This window comes from Copidosoma floridanum, unplaced genomic scaffold, assembly GCF_036245765.1.
Source record: "Copidosoma floridanum isolate Cflo_tuat_1 unplaced genomic scaffold, Cflo_Japanese_pri ptg000021l, whole genome shotgun sequence".
In the NCBI taxonomy this organism is placed as follows: domain Eukaryota; kingdom Metazoa; phylum Arthropoda; class Insecta; order Hymenoptera; family Encyrtidae; genus Copidosoma; species Copidosoma floridanum.
In genome coordinates, this window is record NW_028321898.1 from 26,705,365 (window position 1) to 26,725,129 (window position 19,765).

Consider the following 19,765-nt stretch of genomic DNA (forward strand, 5'->3'; position numbering starts at 1 on the left):
ACCGTACACACGCCACTACATTTTGAGTCTCGTAAGCAAATCTCTTTTTACATGTATTGTTAAATGTAATGAAAAATGTAAGTTGCATGATTCTCCAGCCAAGTCCCACCTACCATTTAAACGGTAAAATAAACATAAACATGGCAATTTAACTTTTTTTTTTATTTTTTTAAATTTTTTTTTCAACTACATATGCATGTACTTAAATGAGTCCAAGTTGTCATGCCCCTCGTAAAGTTAAAGGCCTTCGGCTGGTCACGTTTCCCCCCGTAGGCCTTGCAGCTGCGACGATAACGCGGGGCAAAAGCGCCGAGAGAGAAAGCTCCAAACGAGCTGCTTTTTTTGCCATCCCCCACTGTACGACCGCTCCAGTACGTATTTACGTAATAGTACATCCTCTTTTTTTTTTTTCTTTCTTTTCTTGCACATTAATAAGACTAAACAAAATTCATACGACGAGTTTTTGGTGCACCGGGCGATTGGGAAGAAAAATAATTGTTCTTTGAAAATAATGTCGCGTAGCACGTGCCACTTGCATCGAGTAAGTAAGGCTGCCTGAAAGTACCAACCAACCCCCTCTGCACCTACACATTTACGGAGCCTTAATGCACGTGCGTGCTCGCCAAACGGCACAATTAAACGACTTTAAGGATTCGGGGAGGAGGAAAGTGTCGGGAGAGCCCCGTCTTGGCGGCACCTGGTGCAACATCGTCGCCCCTGCGTAAGTATATGTATCATATACGGTTGCTCCAAGGTAATCTAAATAACTAAACAAGTTAAGCCATTACATGTGTGACACCGTCGCTCCCTGTAGCCGCGCAATCGAAGAATATAATATAATACATACATATAACATAGAGGAGAAAACGAGCGCAGAGGCAGCACTGAATTTAACCCAGATAGAATTGCACGGGTTGTGAGTTAGTAGCGAGCGTAGCTGGGAGAATCGACAACAGTTGGAGCTTGCGGGGCTTCGCGGAAGCCCTCGGGCGCGAGACAGAAAAGCTCGGCCGGGCAGGTGTATCGGGGACTCGGCCGAGGCGACGCCCTGACTCCAAAGAGTATCTCTCGCGTCGCGGCTCTACCTCGTTTTTATTTCTGTTTTTTTTTTTTTTTTTTTTTTCACTCGCAAAGCGGTTTCGCGAAAATCAGTCAAAATTTCGAGCCAAGTGTTCATCTGTTGTATCATTCTTTACTTTCTCTTCTTTTTGATCCTCAGTGGGGTGCTGATCGAATGGTAGACCATGACGGGCTGCCGCGCAACTGCAACGTTGCGCTTGCTCGCTGGTAATTGCTTTTCTTCTCCTTTTATAAGTGATGATTTTTTCGTGCCACTGCAACGTTTGTGTTTCGTCCCGTGTGCTCGAGAGTGCTTTTCTTTTTTTCTTTTTTTTTTCATTTCCTTATGCATCACTTGTTTGTTTTGACCCCGTGGTTTTCTCCAGGGCTCATCGCGTTCATAACATCCCTGAGTCCGGCTTTGCTGCAGGGGGCGCACGCTCCCGACGCATCGGCTCCTCCTTCGCTCAACTGCTCGACCACGGAGAGTTACGGCAATTTGGAGCCGACGAGGGCCCACCGATCGGAGGAGCCAAAGGCATTTAGGTACCGTCAAAGTTCCGTGGATGAGCCACAGCATCAGCAACAACACCGGGACGAGGATTACAACGCTGGACGTGCCGATCGATACCTCGATAATCCTACCTTGGACAAGTACTCCGACGACATGTTGCGTGGACGCCAGGAGGAAAAAGATTACCGAGACGGGCGTCCCTTGTTTCGTAGATATCAGGATGATTACGAGGAAAGAAGGAGACATTTCGACGAGGAGGACGACACGACGAGCCTCAAGGTTCAACCATTGGGTAAGGAAGACACCAGTGTTGGTCCATTGAACAAGAACCAAGACGATCAGCACGTCTTCGCAAAGTATCCAGATGTCCACAGTGTTGGCGGACACCCGATCAATCCATATCCAAATAGACACGCCGATGACTTGGAATTGAACAGACGCGCGAATGAGGAAAGCAGAAAGTTTAATGATCGGCAGTCAACCGATCAAAACTCCAAAGTTCATCCGTCAATGGAAACTGCAGCGATTCCTCGTCCCAATTACGCTACCCACGAATCAAAGACAAACACCGATCAGCAGCCCAATAGACGTTTGGACCATTCGATCGAAAAATCTACCAATCAACGAGCAGATAAGAACACCGATGACCCTTACTCGAGAAAACACTACGATGGAATCTCCGATAATACGGATAAACACGACGCGGATCCATATCCAAACAGACACCTGGACCATCTCTATCCCGACGGACGGTCGAGCGATCGGAGTTACGAAAGACAACTGGTCGATCACTACCCAGACAGGCGTCTCGGTTTTCCCGATCCTTTGCCCGATAGACATCGACAAGCCCCTTTGGACAACGAGAGATTCGACGGTCGTGATCCAGATTTCGAAGGACGTCTCGGTGATCTGATTCCGGATAAGAATAGAGACGATCTACACCCAGATGGACGCGTGGAAGGCCCGAACGTGGAAAAGCACCCTGATGCAAAACAACAACAGCCCACTGGCTTTGGTAAGGACGATATCCGGCCAGATAGACGCCTGAGCGATGACGATTACCGCGCGCGTGTCACGTTCAAGCAAAGCTCTCTGGAACATGACGACGAGGATCAGCATTCGGACGTGAAGGTCGAAAGGTTGCATCCTGAGAGCCGATTCGACGATGGGGTGAGCGTGAAATTCAAAGGATTTACTTTTGACTTGTTATTTTTTTTAAATAGTTCAGTGGTTTACGTGGATCCGTGCTGCTGTTAGATTACAGGTGACGACGACGACGACGATGACGCGTCGAAAGGGCCACGAAAAGAGTCGAATGTTTCTCATCTGGTGACATTTGCATCACCAAACGATTGGGACGAGTACAGGCCGAAGCTTCATTTCCCGAAAAAGTCCGGCGATGAGAGGTACAAAATGGCCACCCTGCACCTGGACAAGGGACTGTTTATCTTCGATTTCCTCAGGAGCGTCCTGTCGATTCTTCTGCCCCGCAACGTTCCCATAGGTGATTTACTTTTATTTGAAAAAATCTCGTATTGTTCGATGACGATTAGATATGAATTTCTTATCATTAAATTTCCATTCGATCAATTTAATTGACTTAATTTTGCCAAGTTGGTATCTCGAAACGACTTTATTAGATTTTAATCGTCGATTCGCTTGACTAACGTATTCTCGTGCTTGTTGTCTGTCCGAAAAATCGCCGATTGGAATCCTGATAAAAGATCTTCTAAAAGATACCCTCGAAGGCAATGTAGATGTCTCAACGCTCATTTCCAAGGTAACTGTCCAACCAAGTCGCCTAATAATGACTTGAAAAAAAATGTAATCAATTAAAGCAAACTAACGTAACGAAAAATTTTCCGCCTCACATAGTCCATTCACTTGGAGTTGGTGTTCATCGCCGTGGTAATAATCCTGGGACTGTTGATGTTCGTCGTACCCAGTACCGAGTGTTACCTCTGCTGCAAGTCACACCAGTACAAGTACAAACGCACCCGACAGGGCTCCACAGTGTGTTTCCTCTGTATCTTTGCAATAGTCATTGGGTAAGATGCATATTCACAAGAGCAAACTCTAATCAATGATAATATGCTTACTGCAGCATGCACCTGTACAACCCTGTAGAGTATTATACAGATAAACCATCCTTAAAAAAAAAAAAAAATAAAAAAAAAATCTAAACTGCATGTACAGAATAAAAAAAGAGTAAATGAAAAATAGAGTATTGTAGCAAAAACAAAACTCAATGCATGGACTCATTGAAGCCACGTAGACGCGAGCTTCTTCCCTTGGATTCCCTTGAAAAAAGCACATCCTGTCGATTATATTCCGCATTGAAAAACTGCACGAAACCCAAAAAATTAGAAAAAAAAAACAAAAAACAAAAAAATGCAATAAAAGAGATGGGACCAGTAGTAAACCTGTGTAAAAACAGCGCGTGCGTGATGACGATGCTGGTCACCAACGAGCAAGTGAACGCTGGCATCGAAAGGATACCCGAAACCGTCGAAGCTGCACTCCAGGATCTTCACGACTACAATTCCGGCACTGCCAACCAACTACGGAAGTGCATGACAAGGAGCCTTGACATCGCCAGCGAAGCCATTCTCGCGGATTTGGACAGTGAGTTATTATTATTATTATTATTATTATTATTTTTTTTTTTTTATGTTTTAAAATACAATAACTATACATGTAATTTCTTTACATTATCTCCATATATATTCACGATTGAAATGCATATATATACTTTATTGTACATCGAGTGTCGTTGATTCTGTTTTGTGGTGCAATCACATCATAATCCATCCGACTGGATCACAAGCAAATATTTTATCGATAATCCGATGATGGGGGATGAAAAAAAAAAAAAAGAAAAAAAGTATAATTAACAATCAAATCGTTGAAACGAGTCTCGGGAGTTAATCAACTTTACGCTGTAAACTCTCGAGGGCATCCGGGGAATTCTCGCGAAAAGGATAATAAGCTTGGCTTGGAAAACATCTCGAGTGCCTTGGCGACGGCACGTATACTTTAAAAACCCATTTCATTTTACCGCGGCTGCACGTACTATACGTGCTATTAAGGGTGTGAATTTATACGACGCCGACGAGACTATACGTATACACCTCTAAGGTGCACATCCGAGGTAAGGAAACTTTAATTTCCCTGAATACTTTGGCCCTACCAAGAAAGTGTCGAGCATATAGTCACTTTGGAACATAAGTTCGAGGGGTCGAGTGGCTCTTTTTGAGGATCGTACAGGTACACTTTTCAATTCGAGATTTGCAGCTTTGCCGATCAAAAAAGAAAAAAAAAAACACGCGCGCGCTACTTTTTCACTTGTACTCGGTGAAAGGGCGTTTCATTGTTCGCACCTCGAATGCGAGTCTACTTGATTGAACAATGTATCATGGCCCCTCCCACAAGGGAATTTCCACATTCGCGTGATCGCCGCTTACAAAGGATTACGCGTTCGGTTGGGTGTACGCGAGTCGCTCTGTCCCTCCCGAAAATCAAAACTCCTTCCGCCAACTTTGGCACTCGTAACAGCCCCCCCCAAAGTCCCGATCCGTGTAAATACTTGCCGATTGCCGAGCGGCTGGGATCAAAGTATCGAAACTTCAATTGGAGATTGATCATTGCTGTACAATGGGTGTGCGTGTGTGCACGGGGACCCTGAAAAACTGAGGGGGGAACAAGTCATCGAGCCAGATCAGGGGTTGTTATCCAAGCCCTACTCGAAGCCAAATAGTGGTACAGCCTTCGCGGTGGTAGCATGTACCTCCAAGGCAAATCCGTGCAAAGGCGCGTAATAATCACTGTGCCGCGTGCAGCGTGCTATCGTGCACTCAATCGACTCCTCCCCCCTTGCCGACCCTCTTTCGGTTCAAGGTTGAGATTCCTCACTCGTATGTACTTGTGTAGCGACCCTCTCTAATTATATGTGCCTGTGGAGAAAGATCCGTAGCCACATCAAGTGCTGTGTATAGGTGGGCTCGTGCTTACTTTGCTAACGGACGGCCGAAGAGTTTATTGGGTTAATTACGCTCCGTTTGGCCTACATTTGCGAGAAAGGGGGAGGATATCCGATGATGATGAGGGTGTGTTATTAACTCGCAATGTATTTTTTTTTCTTTTTTTTTTTCTGCATATTGAGGCAGAGAAAGAGGTACGTATGCACAAGCATTTCTGCAGTAAGCCGTCCGTGTGTGGATATGTTGGTTACGACCCCGATGAGCTTCCCATTTGGCTTTTAATTGCACCGTTCGGGAAAATTTAATGAGGATGTGTGTAAGGAGGAAGGGCGACCGGGTGTTTTTTTTTTCCTTTCTTTTAATTGGACCTCGGCACTGAGATCGGGTTTTCGGATTTATATGGGGGACAAGGACAATTGCCTCCGATCGTTGATTTATCGGAGAAAAAAAAGTAATACAAGTGATGAAACCCACGCTCTAGTAACGGCGTACAATTTTTTTTTTTTTTTTTTTGTAATTAACAAAATTTATTTAAAGTAGCCCGGACGAATCATACGCTGGAGACACTCGTGGAATAAAAAACTACAGAGGTAAAAAAAAAAAAAAAAAAGAAAATAAAAATAAAAAAGAAAATGCACACCTACACCCTATAAAACACATGTTCGATACATTGAGCGAACTCCCTCGCGGGGTTTTGGGCAATCGACGCGTTTGGAGAGATGATACACGTGGCGCGGAAAACACGACGAATGAATCCATTATACGCGGGAGACCGCGCTCGCGCAATTCCGAGCATAATCGACGGACACCGGGCAATTTGCGATCAATCCCGACTGTCGTCCGTCCCTCCCTTCCCCCTATCCCTCCATCGTTTGTCCCCTTTGTATTATACGATGGAGGGACGAAAATCGATGCCTCATTTTCCCAACTCGCGTTTCAAAATTTACTCGATCGTCATCGCGAGTACGTGTCGACGATTTGATCAGTTACACGTATACATCTCAAAGAGCAATCTACCACCTACCTCCTTTCATTTTTCCAGATGATATAACGTATACCCCCCCAAGTGACATCCTTCAACCTCGAAAAAACAATAAACAAGCACCGTCCTGTCAATCCCGGAACACGACCCGTCCCTCGGGTCTCTCCTCCTCCGCTTCGAGACCCGATCCCTGCAAATATACACCCCCACACATCGATGACCCGCGTCTAATGAACGTCCGGTCGGAGCTCGACTACTTGACCATCCAGCCGGAGCGGACGTGCACACGCGAGGCCGATCTTAGCGTCCGATCTTTTCCGTTTATGGGTCAATAGGCTGCATATCTATACGCGAGCTTTCTTATGCCGAGGGGGTTGCGGGGGGGTGGGGAGGAGTGTCTTTTAATAAGCTGCATTATATGTAGACTTTCGTGTGTGGGCGTGTATTGTGATAGCCGCAGCTTGGGTGGACGGATGCGACGATCGACGTGGGCTCGATGCTACGAGGGGTTGACGATAGTCCACAAGTGGAGCGCTGTTTTTTGCGACTTGATTTTTTTTCCCTTGGATAAAATATCTTTGCTTAGTGGATTGTGTCATGTGTGACGAGAGTGTAGATGACAGTGGCGTTCGAAATTTTTTTGAGTGGTTTTTCGGCAGATAATAGTTTGAAAGTGTTACCGAAGGCTTTTAAGTAGAAAAATCCGAGTTTGGTCAGACGCTCATGATTATTTGCACTGGTTTTTTCGTTTGAATAAAATTTTTATTGTTTAATGGTTTGTGATGTCAATAAAAAAAAGTGGCGTAAATAACAATTTTCTTAATCACCGTTTGCCGGATAATATCTTTTAAGTAGAAAAGTCCAAGTTTGGTCAGACGCCCCTGATAAATCATACTCATTGCCGTGTGACTGGGATTGAGTAGGAAATAAGTGACATCGGAGACGTATTTACTTGATGTAAAAATCGTTTAGATAATAATTCAATAAACAGACAACAGCTTAGGCTCTCCTCGAATCATCCATAAATGTTCAATCTGAGCTTCATTTTTTCCGGAATCTTTGTTTACATAGACATTGTACTGTTGATACTGCTGGTGTACGGTTTCATATCGTTCATCAACGACTACTACGAGATAGAAATCGAATACGACTATGAAATCCCATCGTGAGACGGAGGAAAACCAAGTAAAACAACCATTAGACGAAAGAAACGTCTGTCAAAGTGTTAATTGACGAGATAAGGCATTACTTTTTTTTTTCTCTTGTGTTTATGCGCAGACGTGGAGGAGTTGCTGGGAAAACCGGTGCAGGCTCAGCTGTCGCAGGAAACAGGAGTTGACGTCGCTCTCGAAGCTCTGATGGACGTGGCCAATGGTAAGCAAACTTTCTCTTCTACTCTAATAGTAGGCAAAATTTGATGGCCAATCTGTAGATAATCTATACGTATGTATTTCGATTGACTCTGAGTTTTTCAATCACTTTCGTCCAAAAGAAAAAGCATCTCGAGAAAAACCTAAGCTCATAAACACGATGATAGATGAATCGTTCCAACGAAAGTCGGACGATCCATCGCCCGCTAACGGCAGCTCATCTCCAAATAAATCGACGCGTCCAACTCAGGCAATGCACCTAAACTTTTCAGTAGACCGACACTTTGTCCTTCTCACACGTATAAGGCTACACAGAGTCAGCCTGGAATTTCTAGGGGTCGAAACACGTCATCCGCCGTCACGGGAATATATCCGAGACGACGGATATACGTCAAATATCGCGAATTCCCGTGCCTCCGCCGTCGGAGTTTCTCGTGATTTATTTCACCACCGGTGAGCCGCAGTCGATGTGTATAGGTACGCGGCAGCTTTTCGCATCCGAACGAACAGGGGGTGCTGAAAAGCACGGCGACGCGGAGTTTGGGAGTTTTTGCCCGTCCATTGAGAGATTCTCCTGGAAATTTGACGCGAGGAAGGAATAGCTCGCGCCAATGGAGTTTACTGTCAATAAAATGCTAAATTTTCAGGGCTCGAGTGCTTGGTTTTCGTCAAAAATATTTTTCGGATATCCGTGCGACGCGCTTCAAGAGTATATTTTTCCTGCCACGTAATAAATTGTTTTTTTCTTTTAAGTAACCATAGATTAAGAAAAAAAAAAAAATCAAACAATACAAGGACTCCTATGCGTAAAATCCCAGCAATTTTAATATCCTACGGGTAAAGCCTTGTTGATTTCCGCGTCCCTCTCTAGTGCCCTTCTCACAGAGAGAAAGAGCAACCCTCAAAGCGACGCTCACCCGCAAGTATACAGCTAAACCTTCGTTATCACCCCTCGGCTGTCCGGGCTAGCTCTGGCAATTAGTTTCATTAGAGGAAATGTCCAAAAGAGAGCGAGAGTCCTGCGGCTCGCCGTCTTATCCTCCCGCGTGGCTTTGGCACACAAAGCCCGGATATCGGTAACTGCAAGCCCAGCTCGATGTTCAAGCAGGGGGTACTCATAATCAAGCCCATGGCGTCAAAGGGTACGCTTTGGCTATTGATTCAAACAAATGGTAATTAAAAGCAAACAAAGTACGTAGCACCGCCCACGAAGAAACATTCATCCACAACTGTCGACGTGATTCCCTCCGTCGGTTGGAGCTACTTTTTTTTGTCACACATACTGCGCTTGCGTGTGAGCGGAGGCTCGAAAGGGTGAAAAATCCTTGTGATTTCATGGTGCAGCGACGACGGAGCTGGCGTACAAGGCGGACGGGCTGCTGAAGCGCGCGGAGAGGGCCCGGGAGTTCGGGAGCGAGTTCGGCAGGGAAGTGGACGACCTGAGGCGCGAGTTGGAGAGGACGACGCGTGACTGCGGGCCCGAGGACCGCTCGCTCTGCGCCGTGATCGATCCTTCGGGGCTCCATCTGGCTCTGAGGCTCGAACGGGTGAGTTGCCGACTGGGTTTTCAAATCGTACCAGAGTAGGAACGCGGGTGTGTTTCACGTAGTGCTTTGTCCACACGAATTTTAAGGAAACCCGCAGTGTGTACACACGTACGGAGAGGCTCCCCTGGGAAATCTTCCACGGGTCGGCGGATACCATTTCCCCCCTCCCCCGCTTCCCACTACTTTTTTTTTCTCCCCGTTTCTCATTTTTCTCCTTCTTCTTCGATCGATGTTAATTACGTTTGCGGGACGACGACCATTTGGGTTGGAAAAGAAAAAAAAAAAAAAAAGAAAAAAGAAATCCTTCAGCGGTCGAGATTCAACGTTATCAGCGCACATTTGGAAGTAACCGTGCAATCAACGCGTGAGCGCGGAAAGTGGGTCTCCCCCCCGTGGCATTAATTTACACGTCGTTATAAAAGCGCGTGGAGAGATTAGATGTATACATATATATCTGTGCTTTTTCGCATAAAAGTGCCGGTTCAACCAAAGTCGTCAAGTATGAGTTTTCCCTTTGCTCGAGGGTGGGTGGAAAAGTTGGTAGGGTATGATTTTCATGTCGGGAAAATTGTTTGTCCCGCAGCTGGCTCGGGACGATCGGCTCGTGAGGCTGAGGTCGACGAGCAGAGACAATTTGACGGAAGTCGGACGGCAGGCTCGAGGCGAGTATCTGTACGTGCCGCACCACGTGGCGAGGACCACCTTGGAGGCGAGGAATCGTGAGTTGACGTCTTTTTTTTTTTTTTTTTTTTTTTACCCTAGTTGTCCCTTTTTTTTTCAAGTGGAATTTTGGCATGGTAAAAAGCCACTGTGATCGCAAGCACATGCTTACGTACTATCCTCTAGAAAGTTACGCGCGTGCCAAATTCAACCAGTGCGAGTTTATCACTCGGCTGTTGGGCAAGGAATAAACGGTCGAAAACCCTCTCTCAGTGGTCGAAACTTTTCAGCTTATTTCACGAAAAAGTAAAAACCACAAATACGTGTGTCACGAGTCGACTGCCGTGCCGTCCCTTTTATTTTTTGCTCCTCTCAGAGTCGGTGTACATAAAAAACATGACGCAGTTCGGGGTAGCAAAGTTGGGGGTGTATCGCTTGCTTGGCTATTTTTTCTCTCCATTAATGCGGAAATGTGGTGGGACGAAAAAACTCCCTCTATGAAGCTGAGATTTAATCTTCAATCTGCTTTGAAATTTCGTACTTTTTTAGCCCTCGGGTGATGGATGGGATTTTTTTTTTCTCCAACAGCGCCAATTATGATTTAACGTTCGCAACTTTATACAAAGTTACCTTATAAAGATCGGAGGTTTTTCGCGAAAAGTGACGAGACAGAACTTTTTTCGAGTTAAAATTTTATCATCACGAGGCTTGGGGACGCTCTTTTTTGAGTATTTTGTGATCCTATAACAAACTTGCTAAAGAAAAGCAGTGCTTCAGGATTTTTAATTTACAAAGTTGTTGCTCTACGTGGATAATATTGTTTAAGGAAATATTGAGGTTCCCCCTTGACACGTACGCTTACACCAGTGCACCCAGTTGGAACAATATCAATGACAACAAAAGTCTAAAAGGTATAATCGATCGCCACTGGCGCGCTAAACTTCGTGATTGATACGAGGTGAGGACATTGTCGACGCATCCGCGTCATATTTTTCCCTCGACAAATCTCACCACCACCGCCATCTCGAAAAATCCTCTCAATTTTTTTCCTTTACTTTAACTCGCTCTCCGTCTCCTTCTGTCTTGCACAAACACACATATACATACACCCCTCCCTTCCACTTTGTTGTCACTTTTTTTCTATTTATTTCCGTTCCTGCGTCGCGTGTGCAGCGCGTGCACGTAAACTTTCGATATTATCGCAATCTCTCCTCTCGACTGCAATACATCTCCTCTATTCATCCCCCTTCCGCCACCCCGCACTAGCTCTCGCTCTCCCGAAACGTTGCATGAGTTTGTTGGGGATATTTTTCACGGTGAAGCAAAAATGTTGAATCACCTTTGCACCTAACTACGTGTAAAATTGGATCTACCGCTTGAAACTTTGTAATATTTTTACATAGCTTTCAGAGTTGCCGCGACGTGGTTACGTCAATTTTTTTTTTTTTTTTTTATTCAGTAGATGCACCTATTCATGTAAGCAAAAAAGGATTATCAGCATGAAAAAAAAAAAAAAAAAAAAAAAAAAAAGTAAAAAGATCGAGTTTCCGAAATTCAGAGCACACATTACTCTCGTCAGTATAGCGCGTAAACATCGTTAGCCTCCAAGGCACTGCAGAGCTATCCGAACGTATCTAGCTCCTCTTTTACCCACACGCGCGCGTCATCTGTAGCGCGTACAGTAAATCTACCAGTGGCTCTGGATTATCTGAAAAGCTTACGCTCGAGATAGCAAGGAAAAAAAAAAAAAAAAAAAAAAAAAAAACTAAGAGAGAAAGAAAGTGTCTCCTGGGGGCTAATGCGAAATCCATAACGCGGAGAAAATAGCGTGTACTTGTACCGAAGGAGTGTTGATCGAGCTTTTTTTATATATAATACGAGTGAGTGTTGATCGACGAGTTGGAATAGGATTGGCTTTTTTTACGATTACTCTGGCGGTCCATCCTTGGGTTTCTTCAATCAGTACTGGGCAAACGTGTGAAACGAACTGCGATTTTTTTTCCCCTCCAGGAATTCGGAGGGAAATCAATACGGCCCGAGCAAAGGTATCCGACGAAGCCCGTAGCATCGAGGCGAGTGGCTCCGATTTGACGAACCAGCTGGATCAGGTGCGCCGGATAAAGGACGAAGTGACGCCCTACGTGCAAAAATTCGAGAACATTCGCTGGATAGTGGGCTTTGGTGAGCGTGGAAGGCGAAAAAAAAAAAAAAAAAAAAAAAAAAAAAAAAAAAAAAAAAAAAAAGAAAAAAAAGAAAATTCATTTTGAAAATGAAAGGAAATTAATTAAATTGTCCTTCCAACAGCGACAGCGATGTGTCTGCTGTTCCTCTGGCTGATACTGTTTGCCGCGCTGCTCTGCCGGTGCGGCTGCTGCGAGCACAAAGTGCGCCCGACCCTTTTATGGTGAGTGAAAGGCGACAGCCCCTCGATGATCGATGCGGGCTGTGACTTTTTTCGAATCATCCAGTCTCCACGCGCCAGCGCGTTTATTTTCTGTTTTTTTTTTTCCCCCTTTCCCACGACTGAGAGCCCCGGCGATACGACCTCGGGGAGCTTTTTTTATTTCTCGTCGTAGGGGACGGGCTTGTGTTTTCGCTGTTGATTTTTTGCTTGTTTGTTCGTCGGGTGGGATATTGGTGATGATGCGGTGGTGTCGTCGTGGACGATCGAGCGCAAGGATCGGCTGTCAACAACCACGAGAGTCGGGGGACACGTTTCACGGAGCTCTCGGTATTTTTTTTATTTTTTTTTATTTTTCGTATCTTGGATAAGGGTTTTTTTATTTACAAAAAACCATGCTTTCGCAATGACTGTCATGTTAAATTGTGATGATTAAAAAAATGTCAAGTACACGATGTGTGTAAATAATGGTTCGATCGTGCAATTCTACATTTACATTATAGGCAGTGTTTTTGGTGAAAATTTTTTTTGTCAATAAAAACGATTAAAATACCCTCGCATTTTTTTGTTTACATCTGTACGAGTATAGTTGTTAAAATTGACTTGCGTCCAATATGTAATGACGCATCAATAAATCTTTCCGGTCGATTCAAGGTTCACCTGCCTGAGCTGCCTGACGTCGATAGCCCTTTGGCTGGTCCTCATAGCATCTCTGGCGATCGCCTCGCACGCGGAGATGCTGCTGTGTCGACCGCTCGACGACCCGGAGTACAGGACAGTCGAGGCCGTCTTGGAGACGAGAGTCTTCCTGGGCAGGCGACTCAGCGTTCCTATGAAGGATCTCTTTGAGTGAGCTGTCCAAAAAAACCACGAGCTGCTGTCTCGACTCGATATCTTTTTTAACTCTCGATTCTTCCCCACCCCGCAGAAAGTGCGAGCAACACGGCTCGGTGTACCCGGCCTATCAGCTGGACAGTACGCAGAGGCTGGACCAGTTGACGGCCTACTGGTCCTGGGCGGGGTTGAAGCGCGCCTTTGGTAGACTCAAGGTCGATCTCTCGGGCTTGAGGATTTTTTCCCCCAACTTGCGCGAGAAACTGCAAAATTTACTCTACGCCACTGGTCCTAATCTCACGGAGCATCGGGTCATGGTGAGCATTTATAATAAGCTTGAACCGCATTATTATTCCATGTACGATACTATGCGTATCATTTTTAGATTATTTTTACACAACGAGATAGTAATCCCGTAAACCACTAGTAGAAGCAGTTGAATACAACCAGACACCGTGTTAATTATTTATTTATTTTTTTTACATTAATTTTCAACGGGTATGATCCATGAAATTGAACAAACAGTAGAAACAGTCAAATATAGTCAGACGTAGTGTAAAGCATATTTATTTTTCTGGAGTTGTCGCGAGTACACTGATCCCGACACATTTCAATTGAAAGTAGAAACAGTCGAATGTGGTCAGACACTATGTAAAATGTTGTTTTTATTCGTGAGTATATTATTGGTGGGCGTTAACCTCGTGAATCACTAGTAGAAACAGTCGAGTACATCCAGACACCGCATCAAACTTTGATTTTTTTATACTCGCAAGCGTTGCTGTGGGGGAAGCAAATCTCGTTGGGTTTGAGTAAAAGTAGAAACAGGAGAGTTCAGTCAGACAGAGGGAAAATAATTGTTTAATTGTAATTTATTGCGAATCCTTTTAGATTAAATGTCAAGTAGAAACAGTTAAAATTGAGTCAGCCAGGGTGTGACAAACATATTATAACCCCCAGATCCAAGGGCCAATACTAAACAAGGACCTGAACGCGCTGTCGGAGCAGGTGGAGAACGTGGCCCGGCAGCTGAGCGACAGGCGAACGGCGCGTGCCTTCCAGACCCTAGCCGTACAGATGCGAGATCTTCTGTCGCGGCGCGTCAAGCCCCTCATGAAAATGCAGGACGAGCTGGTCTACCAACTGGCCGCGCTGGACATACACCTGCAACCCCTACAGAGCCAAGTCAACCGTACCCTCGTCCAGCTGCGCGAAGTTCAGTACCACATCGACAATCAGGGGGATAAGATCGGACAGTTGGTGAGTTCGTGGGGTCTTGTTGGCTCGACAGGGTCATCGTGTCACACGAGTGATCATTATAAAGCGCGCGTACAATGAAAGCCGATTAGAGTGAAGAGAAAGTAAAATTTGTTTATCCACGCGTATGGACGTTATTTAATACACGTACGTGTATGTGTGCTTTAGAAAGCGAAAGCGTACGTCGATAGGTTGTCGGGATATTTGGATGAGTGGCGGGCTCACGTGCTCACCGAGGTCAGCTCCGGAGTATCCAAGTGCCGACCTCTCTGGGACATTCTGCGAGGCATCAAGCTCCTCTTTTGCAGCCACATTTTGGGTCCCCTGGTACGCTACTTACTTATTATTTATGTTTTAAAATGGGAGAAAAAGGAAAAAAAAACTGTCACAACGAAAATTTTACGTTAAAGTGTATCCCGAAAACAAATAGTTACCGGAATAATCTCATTTGATCGCAGAGTGGTTCAGTTTAGTTCAGAGTAACTGCATCATCAATTAGTGGTGCAATTATAAAAAAAACAAATATAGATAATTTTTCGATGCTTTTGCAGAACGGTTACTGGTTTTCCCTTTTCGTATGTGTGGTCACTTTACTGATATGCACCCCGACAGCCCACAACTTGGCCTCGAGTTACTGGACCCAACCGTCCAAGTCCAGCAGAGGATCGGTGCTTCTGTCTAGGCAGTGAGTCCTTTTTGTCCAAGTGACAAAACCGATTTGACGCATATAGGCTAATAATTATTTTGTCATGTCTAACAGGGGAAGCCCAGATACGGTTGTCCTGGAGCGCGAAACATGGCAAACACCGCGGTAAGTCGATCCTATTGATTTTTGTGTACTGTCTCATTTTTTTTTAACGTAAAGGTAGTTTTATGTTTTCAGTAATATTATTATAGTATTATTTAATAAATGTATTAAAATGTTTCATGTTTGGTACAAGTTAATAATTACGATTGTCATACATACAAAGACTCGCAAAATCAATAAAAATGAACTTACTATATCAAGCTATGTAAATAATTATTGGTGCTTTTGATAGTGTCATGGTATATGGGCACATCATCAACGGTACGTAGATCAGTGATTTTCCCTTTTTTTGTTTATTTAATTATAGTCCGGCACCATCGATGGACAGCTGGTGATCGTCTCAACTTCACAGTAAAGCCCCTCTTCGCGATGTGACCTACTTATTGAAAAAGCTGCAAAACCGAGAAAAACAACAATGTACATCATCAAAATGAACCAAAATATGAAGAAAAAAAAAATTGATGCTCCATTCTTGAAAAAAAAAAAAAAAAAAAAAAAAAAAAAAAATACGGTAATAATAACAATAACCATCTCTTATTTAGGCGTAAAAAAAAAAAGAGTTATATATCTCGTAAGGGAGACACTCGCGCATTACATGTACACGCTTATCGCATTTTTTCGTTTTATCTGTACTTTTATATACATATTACACTATCGCATACGTCATTTATGCTCGAAAGAAAAAAAAAAAAAAAAGAAAGAAACAACAGCAATACAACATCGAATGATGAGCGTTGTGATAAGTACACGTGTTAAAAAAAAAAAAAAAAAAAAAAAAAAAGAAAAAAAGAATCAGATGATTATTTCTTTGTTGTTATACATGTACGTGTTTCATCGAATAAACGGCACGAGGGTGCATGTCTTTTCTTTTTAACCAAGTCATTTTTGTTTCCCCGTATACCTATGGGCAATTGAAAGCAATATGTGTAGGGACGTCATAGCACACCTCAACCGATGGACACGCTCGAGAAGGCACTGGCTTGTCCGATGGAATTGTTGGCTACGCAGTGATAGGTGCCGACGTGATGCTGCCTCAGGTGTTCCAGTTGGAGCCAAGAGGTTCGCATCAGGGTGTTGTTATTCATGCTGTTGTTAACCACCGCGTCATCCAGCTCGTCATCTGCGAATGAACAAACCACGCAAATGTCTTATACACTATTTGTCAATTTTTGTCGTTGGCAATGGATCAGATATTGACTGTCCCAAGTGGACAATTATTCAACGTTGGAAAAACTCACAAGGTAGCCTGAGCACGCGTTCGCCATCGGCGGAGTGGAACTCCCAGAAGACGTCGGGCAGGGGAAAGCCCTTGGCCTCGCAGCCCAGCGCGACCAAGTGGTTCAGGACTCCGGCTACGTTCTCGGGGGCTGAGTAAATGACCGGGTGATGGGGACAGGGTCCCGGGTGCTGGAGATGCAAGTAGTCCGAGTAGTAGCGCTTCGATTGCTCGTAAAGGACGCAGGACGTCGCGTAGGTCCGATTGTTACTGCCGCAGACCGGACCCTCCTCCGGGCAGACGCACGTCGCCTCGGGTATATCCTTTTCACCGATTTATACCTTAATTCATTTTCAAACAGGACATCCCACATTTTCTCGCATACAATTATTTGGCCACGCGACGCGGTAAATCCGCGTATTTATTATTTGCCCACTTGTGAATACGAGGATACACCGAGAGGTGCTCCGAATACAGGTCCATGTGTTGTATGTACTACGGTGACGGTATCGCCGATGTGCGAGGCACGTATCGTTATAATAAACCGTGGATAATATACGTACGCGTACGAAATCTCACCCGATACCTCGAGAGGAAGATGACTCAGAAAATGCACTTTCTGCGAAACAATTCATGACACGCGATGTTTTTGCAAGAATAATCGTTGAGCGGCGATAAGACTCAATTATTTGTAATCAGCTGGAACTCGGTCAAGCCTCCATTTCCGCGGCACCGCCGTAAACAGTCATTCGTCGGTGCAAGTGCTGGAATGACGTAAAATCCGGCTATCCGCGGGAAAAAAGCGCAATCAGGCTCGGTCGGTCTCTCCGTTGCGTTACCGCGAAGCCGCTTGATTGCATGATTGCGCCCGTTAGAGAGCGGCGAGTTTACGTGTGCACTGCGAGTGTCAGCGACAACGAGAAATGGACAATGCGTTGTCGAAAGACGAGGGGTTTGCCGAAATCGCGTGAGACGATTTTTTAAGCGATTTTTTAGATGGAAGAGGTTTTTCTCTACAAACTCACGCGTAGGCACACATTTCTCGACGTAGTGTCAAGAATCTACAAGAATACTTTTTTTTTAATTGCTAATATTTTATTTGAGGCGCAAAGATTTTGACCATACTTCCAGGACTATGAAAAGATTCATTGATGCAAATTAAGAAACAAGTAACACCCCTTTTTTCAAGCCCTTCTGTCGAAACGTACTTTACTTTTAACGAATTTCGTAATTGTTGAGTAAAAAAAATTGGAAAACTATTGAATTTTTGGAAAAAATACCAAAAAAATTGTATATTTAAGAGTAGGCAAAAGAAGCTTAAAACTGATCTCACAATTTGAAAAAAAAAAAAAAATAATAATTAATAATAAACCGCAAAAAGCTCGAAAACACCAAGTGTATGACTCGTTAATTAGTTTTTTCGTAACGATTGTTTTTATTTTTTCTTAATTATTTGTCCATAAGCGGTATAATTGTACCTCTGGCTCAAGATCGTCCCTCAACTGGCACTCGTAACGGGAAGCGCACAGGCCCTCGTTGCGCCTCCAATTGGGTAGTTCGTGGATCATGGGGTTCCAGCAGGACTCCCCGAGCGTCCGAGCGCACACGCCTTGACTGCAGCAGCCGCATATGTCCATCGTCGTGCCCAACAGACATTCACTTGGGTCCGACGGACATCTACAAACCATTACATTTTGCATCCCGGTTTTAAATGCGAATTGGGCTTGATTGTGGCTTTTTACTGGGCAAACAAATGCCAGTGCTGAAAATTTATTGTTTGCGCAATCATCGGCCAATGGACGAACGAGTTATTTAATCAAACACTTTTTGCGCAGATTAACAATCAAAGCAGCTGTCCACGAAAGCTTTGCGAGTGTGTTATGTATACACTCGACGACGCGCTCAATTTATTTTTCATCATTTGAGAATTTTGTAAACATTGGATTTTCAGCGATGACGCGCGCATCGAAGACACTTTATTTAAATTTGAACTCGAGAAATTAATGCCACCGATGAATCATTCAATTTTCAATCACACATACCATCCAGCATTAAAAACGAGCTTTTAAAAAAGAAAGGTCTGTTATTTTGTTCCATGAAAAAAAAAAAAAAAAAAAAAAAAAAAAAATGATATTGAAAATGTCTAAAAAACACTCGACGTGTCCTTTCGCTCTATAAAATTAAAGGGGAAAAAAAAAAATTGTTATGACCTGTACTCAGCACACGAGTAGCAGCCTTCGGCGTGAATGCCCGTCTCCGCAAGCTCGCCCGTGCCGGAAGCCAAAGCTACGGCCACCAGCAGCAACGTCGACACGAGATACATCTCCGTCGGTGTCATTTCGCAGACTGAAGCTTCATAGACCCACTTGTATTTCTTACGTACTTTCTTGCACAAGACGCGTAACTTGAAAAAAAAAACAAAAAAAAAAAAAAAAAATACATCATGAACGTTGACTCTGTCTCGGTACAGAGAAGCCGTGAGCTGCGCAGTGGATGGCAAACTTGAGCTTTCTTGGGACTTGAAAACAATTTTTTTTTTCTCCTAGCTCCAAGCGATTTTTTTATACTTTGCATCATACGATTGCCATTTTCTGACAGTAGTCATCGAGAGCTGGCATGATCAAGTATCAGTTAAAGTCCATTAAATTAACGTTTCGCCCTTAACGCTTTACATCACGGAAAATATTTGATCGGGGAAAAAGGCAGGCGACAACGAAAAAACGTCGTGACTACGTATGTGTTGTTAATCCGTTAGCTAAGGAGTTTCACAATCTGAAGGAGATAAAAAGCTACTCGTGCAACGCAGCGCGTACCATCCAGATGACGACGCAAGAGCAGGAAGTAAAATCGTGATGAATGAATACATTATACTACGAACTTTGTACAGCTCTCTCTACTCGAAATGTTTATTTTTGCTTCCTTGTGAAAACGTGTCTGACGATTTCATTCAAGACGTATGACAAGTATTGCAGTTCTTGAAAAATAATCGACATTTTTACGTTTACAGCTATAACCATTTGATCGATTTTAATATTACAAGCTCTGAATTCGTCAATCATCCATGTGGCGTTGTAATTTCAACAATGCCTCGTTACGCAGAGTATGAAAAAAAATTCATTCGTACCTACAATCCTCGTGAT

At 44.1% G+C, this 19,765-nt stretch overlaps 2 protein-coding genes across 3 annotated transcripts; one reads left to right on the forward strand and one right to left on the reverse strand.

The window, feature by feature from the left end:
- The first annotated feature begins 1,244 nt into the window (after nt 1-1,244).
- Nucleotides 1,245-15,850, forward strand: prom (prominin). The gene is made up of 18 exons (XM_023390563.2): nt 1,245-1,287; nt 1,446-2,743; nt 2,831-3,077; nt 3,298-3,353; nt 3,449-3,621; nt 4,011-4,198; nt 7,814-7,909; nt 9,250-9,452; nt 10,036-10,171; nt 12,123-12,293; nt 12,417-12,516; nt 13,168-13,362; nt 13,439-13,664; nt 14,305-14,604; nt 14,770-14,928; nt 15,153-15,286; nt 15,362-15,412; nt 15,717-15,850. The coding sequence occupies exons 1-18, from the start codon at nt 1,245-1,247 to the stop codon at nt 15,742-15,744; spliced, it is 3,804 nt and encodes a 1,267-aa protein (XP_023246331.2). The 3' UTR covers nt 15,745-15,850.
- On the reverse strand, nt 15,542-19,020 carry LOC106639144 (insulin-like growth factor-binding protein-related protein 1). Of its 2 annotated transcripts, none has more exons than XM_089594232.1 (5): nt 18,836-19,020; nt 18,104-18,302; nt 16,648-16,816; nt 16,356-16,529; nt 15,542-15,801 (listed from the first exon to the last, which is right to left on the reverse strand). In XM_089594232.1, exons 1-4 carry the CDS (start codon nt 18,961-18,963, stop codon nt 16,357-16,359), a joined length of 669 nt encoding a protein of 222 aa, XP_089450358.1. In that variant the 5' UTR covers nt 18,964-19,020; the 3' UTR covers nt 15,542-15,801; nt 16,356. The 2 variants fall into 2 exon arrangements, with proteins under 2 accessions (XP_089450358.1, XP_014208088.2); XM_014352602.2 differs by having other exon boundaries at nt 16,648-16,948.
- Between the last annotated feature and the right edge of the window lie 745 nt (nt 19,021-19,765).

Excerpts from the sequence above, each read along its gene's own strand:
- LOC106639144 (XM_014352602.2), bottom strand. The coding sequence starts at position 18,963 with ATGACACCGACGGAGATGTATCTCGTGTCGACGTTGCTGCTGGTGGCC. Across the intron at positions 18,303-18,835 it reads TACTCGTGTGCTGAGTACAG|ATGTCCGTCGGACCCAAGTG; the intron begins GTCATAACAATT and ends AATGGTTTGTAG. Across the intron at positions 16,530-16,647 it reads ACGCGTGCTCAGGCTACCTT|ATGACGAGCTGGATGACGCG; the intron begins GTGAGTTTTTCC and ends GTTCATTCGCAG.
- prom (XM_023390563.2), top strand. The coding sequence starts at position 1,245 with ATGACGGGCTGCCGCGCAACTGCAACGTTGCGCTTGCTCGCTG. Across the intron at positions 1,288-1,445 it reads AACGTTGCGCTTGCTCGCTG|GGCTCATCGCGTTCATAACA; the intron begins GTAATTGCTTTT and ends GGTTTTCTCCAG. Across the intron at positions 15,413-15,716 it reads GAAACATGGCAAACACCGCG|TCCGGCACCATCGATGGACA; the intron begins GTAAGTCGATCC and ends ATTTAATTATAG.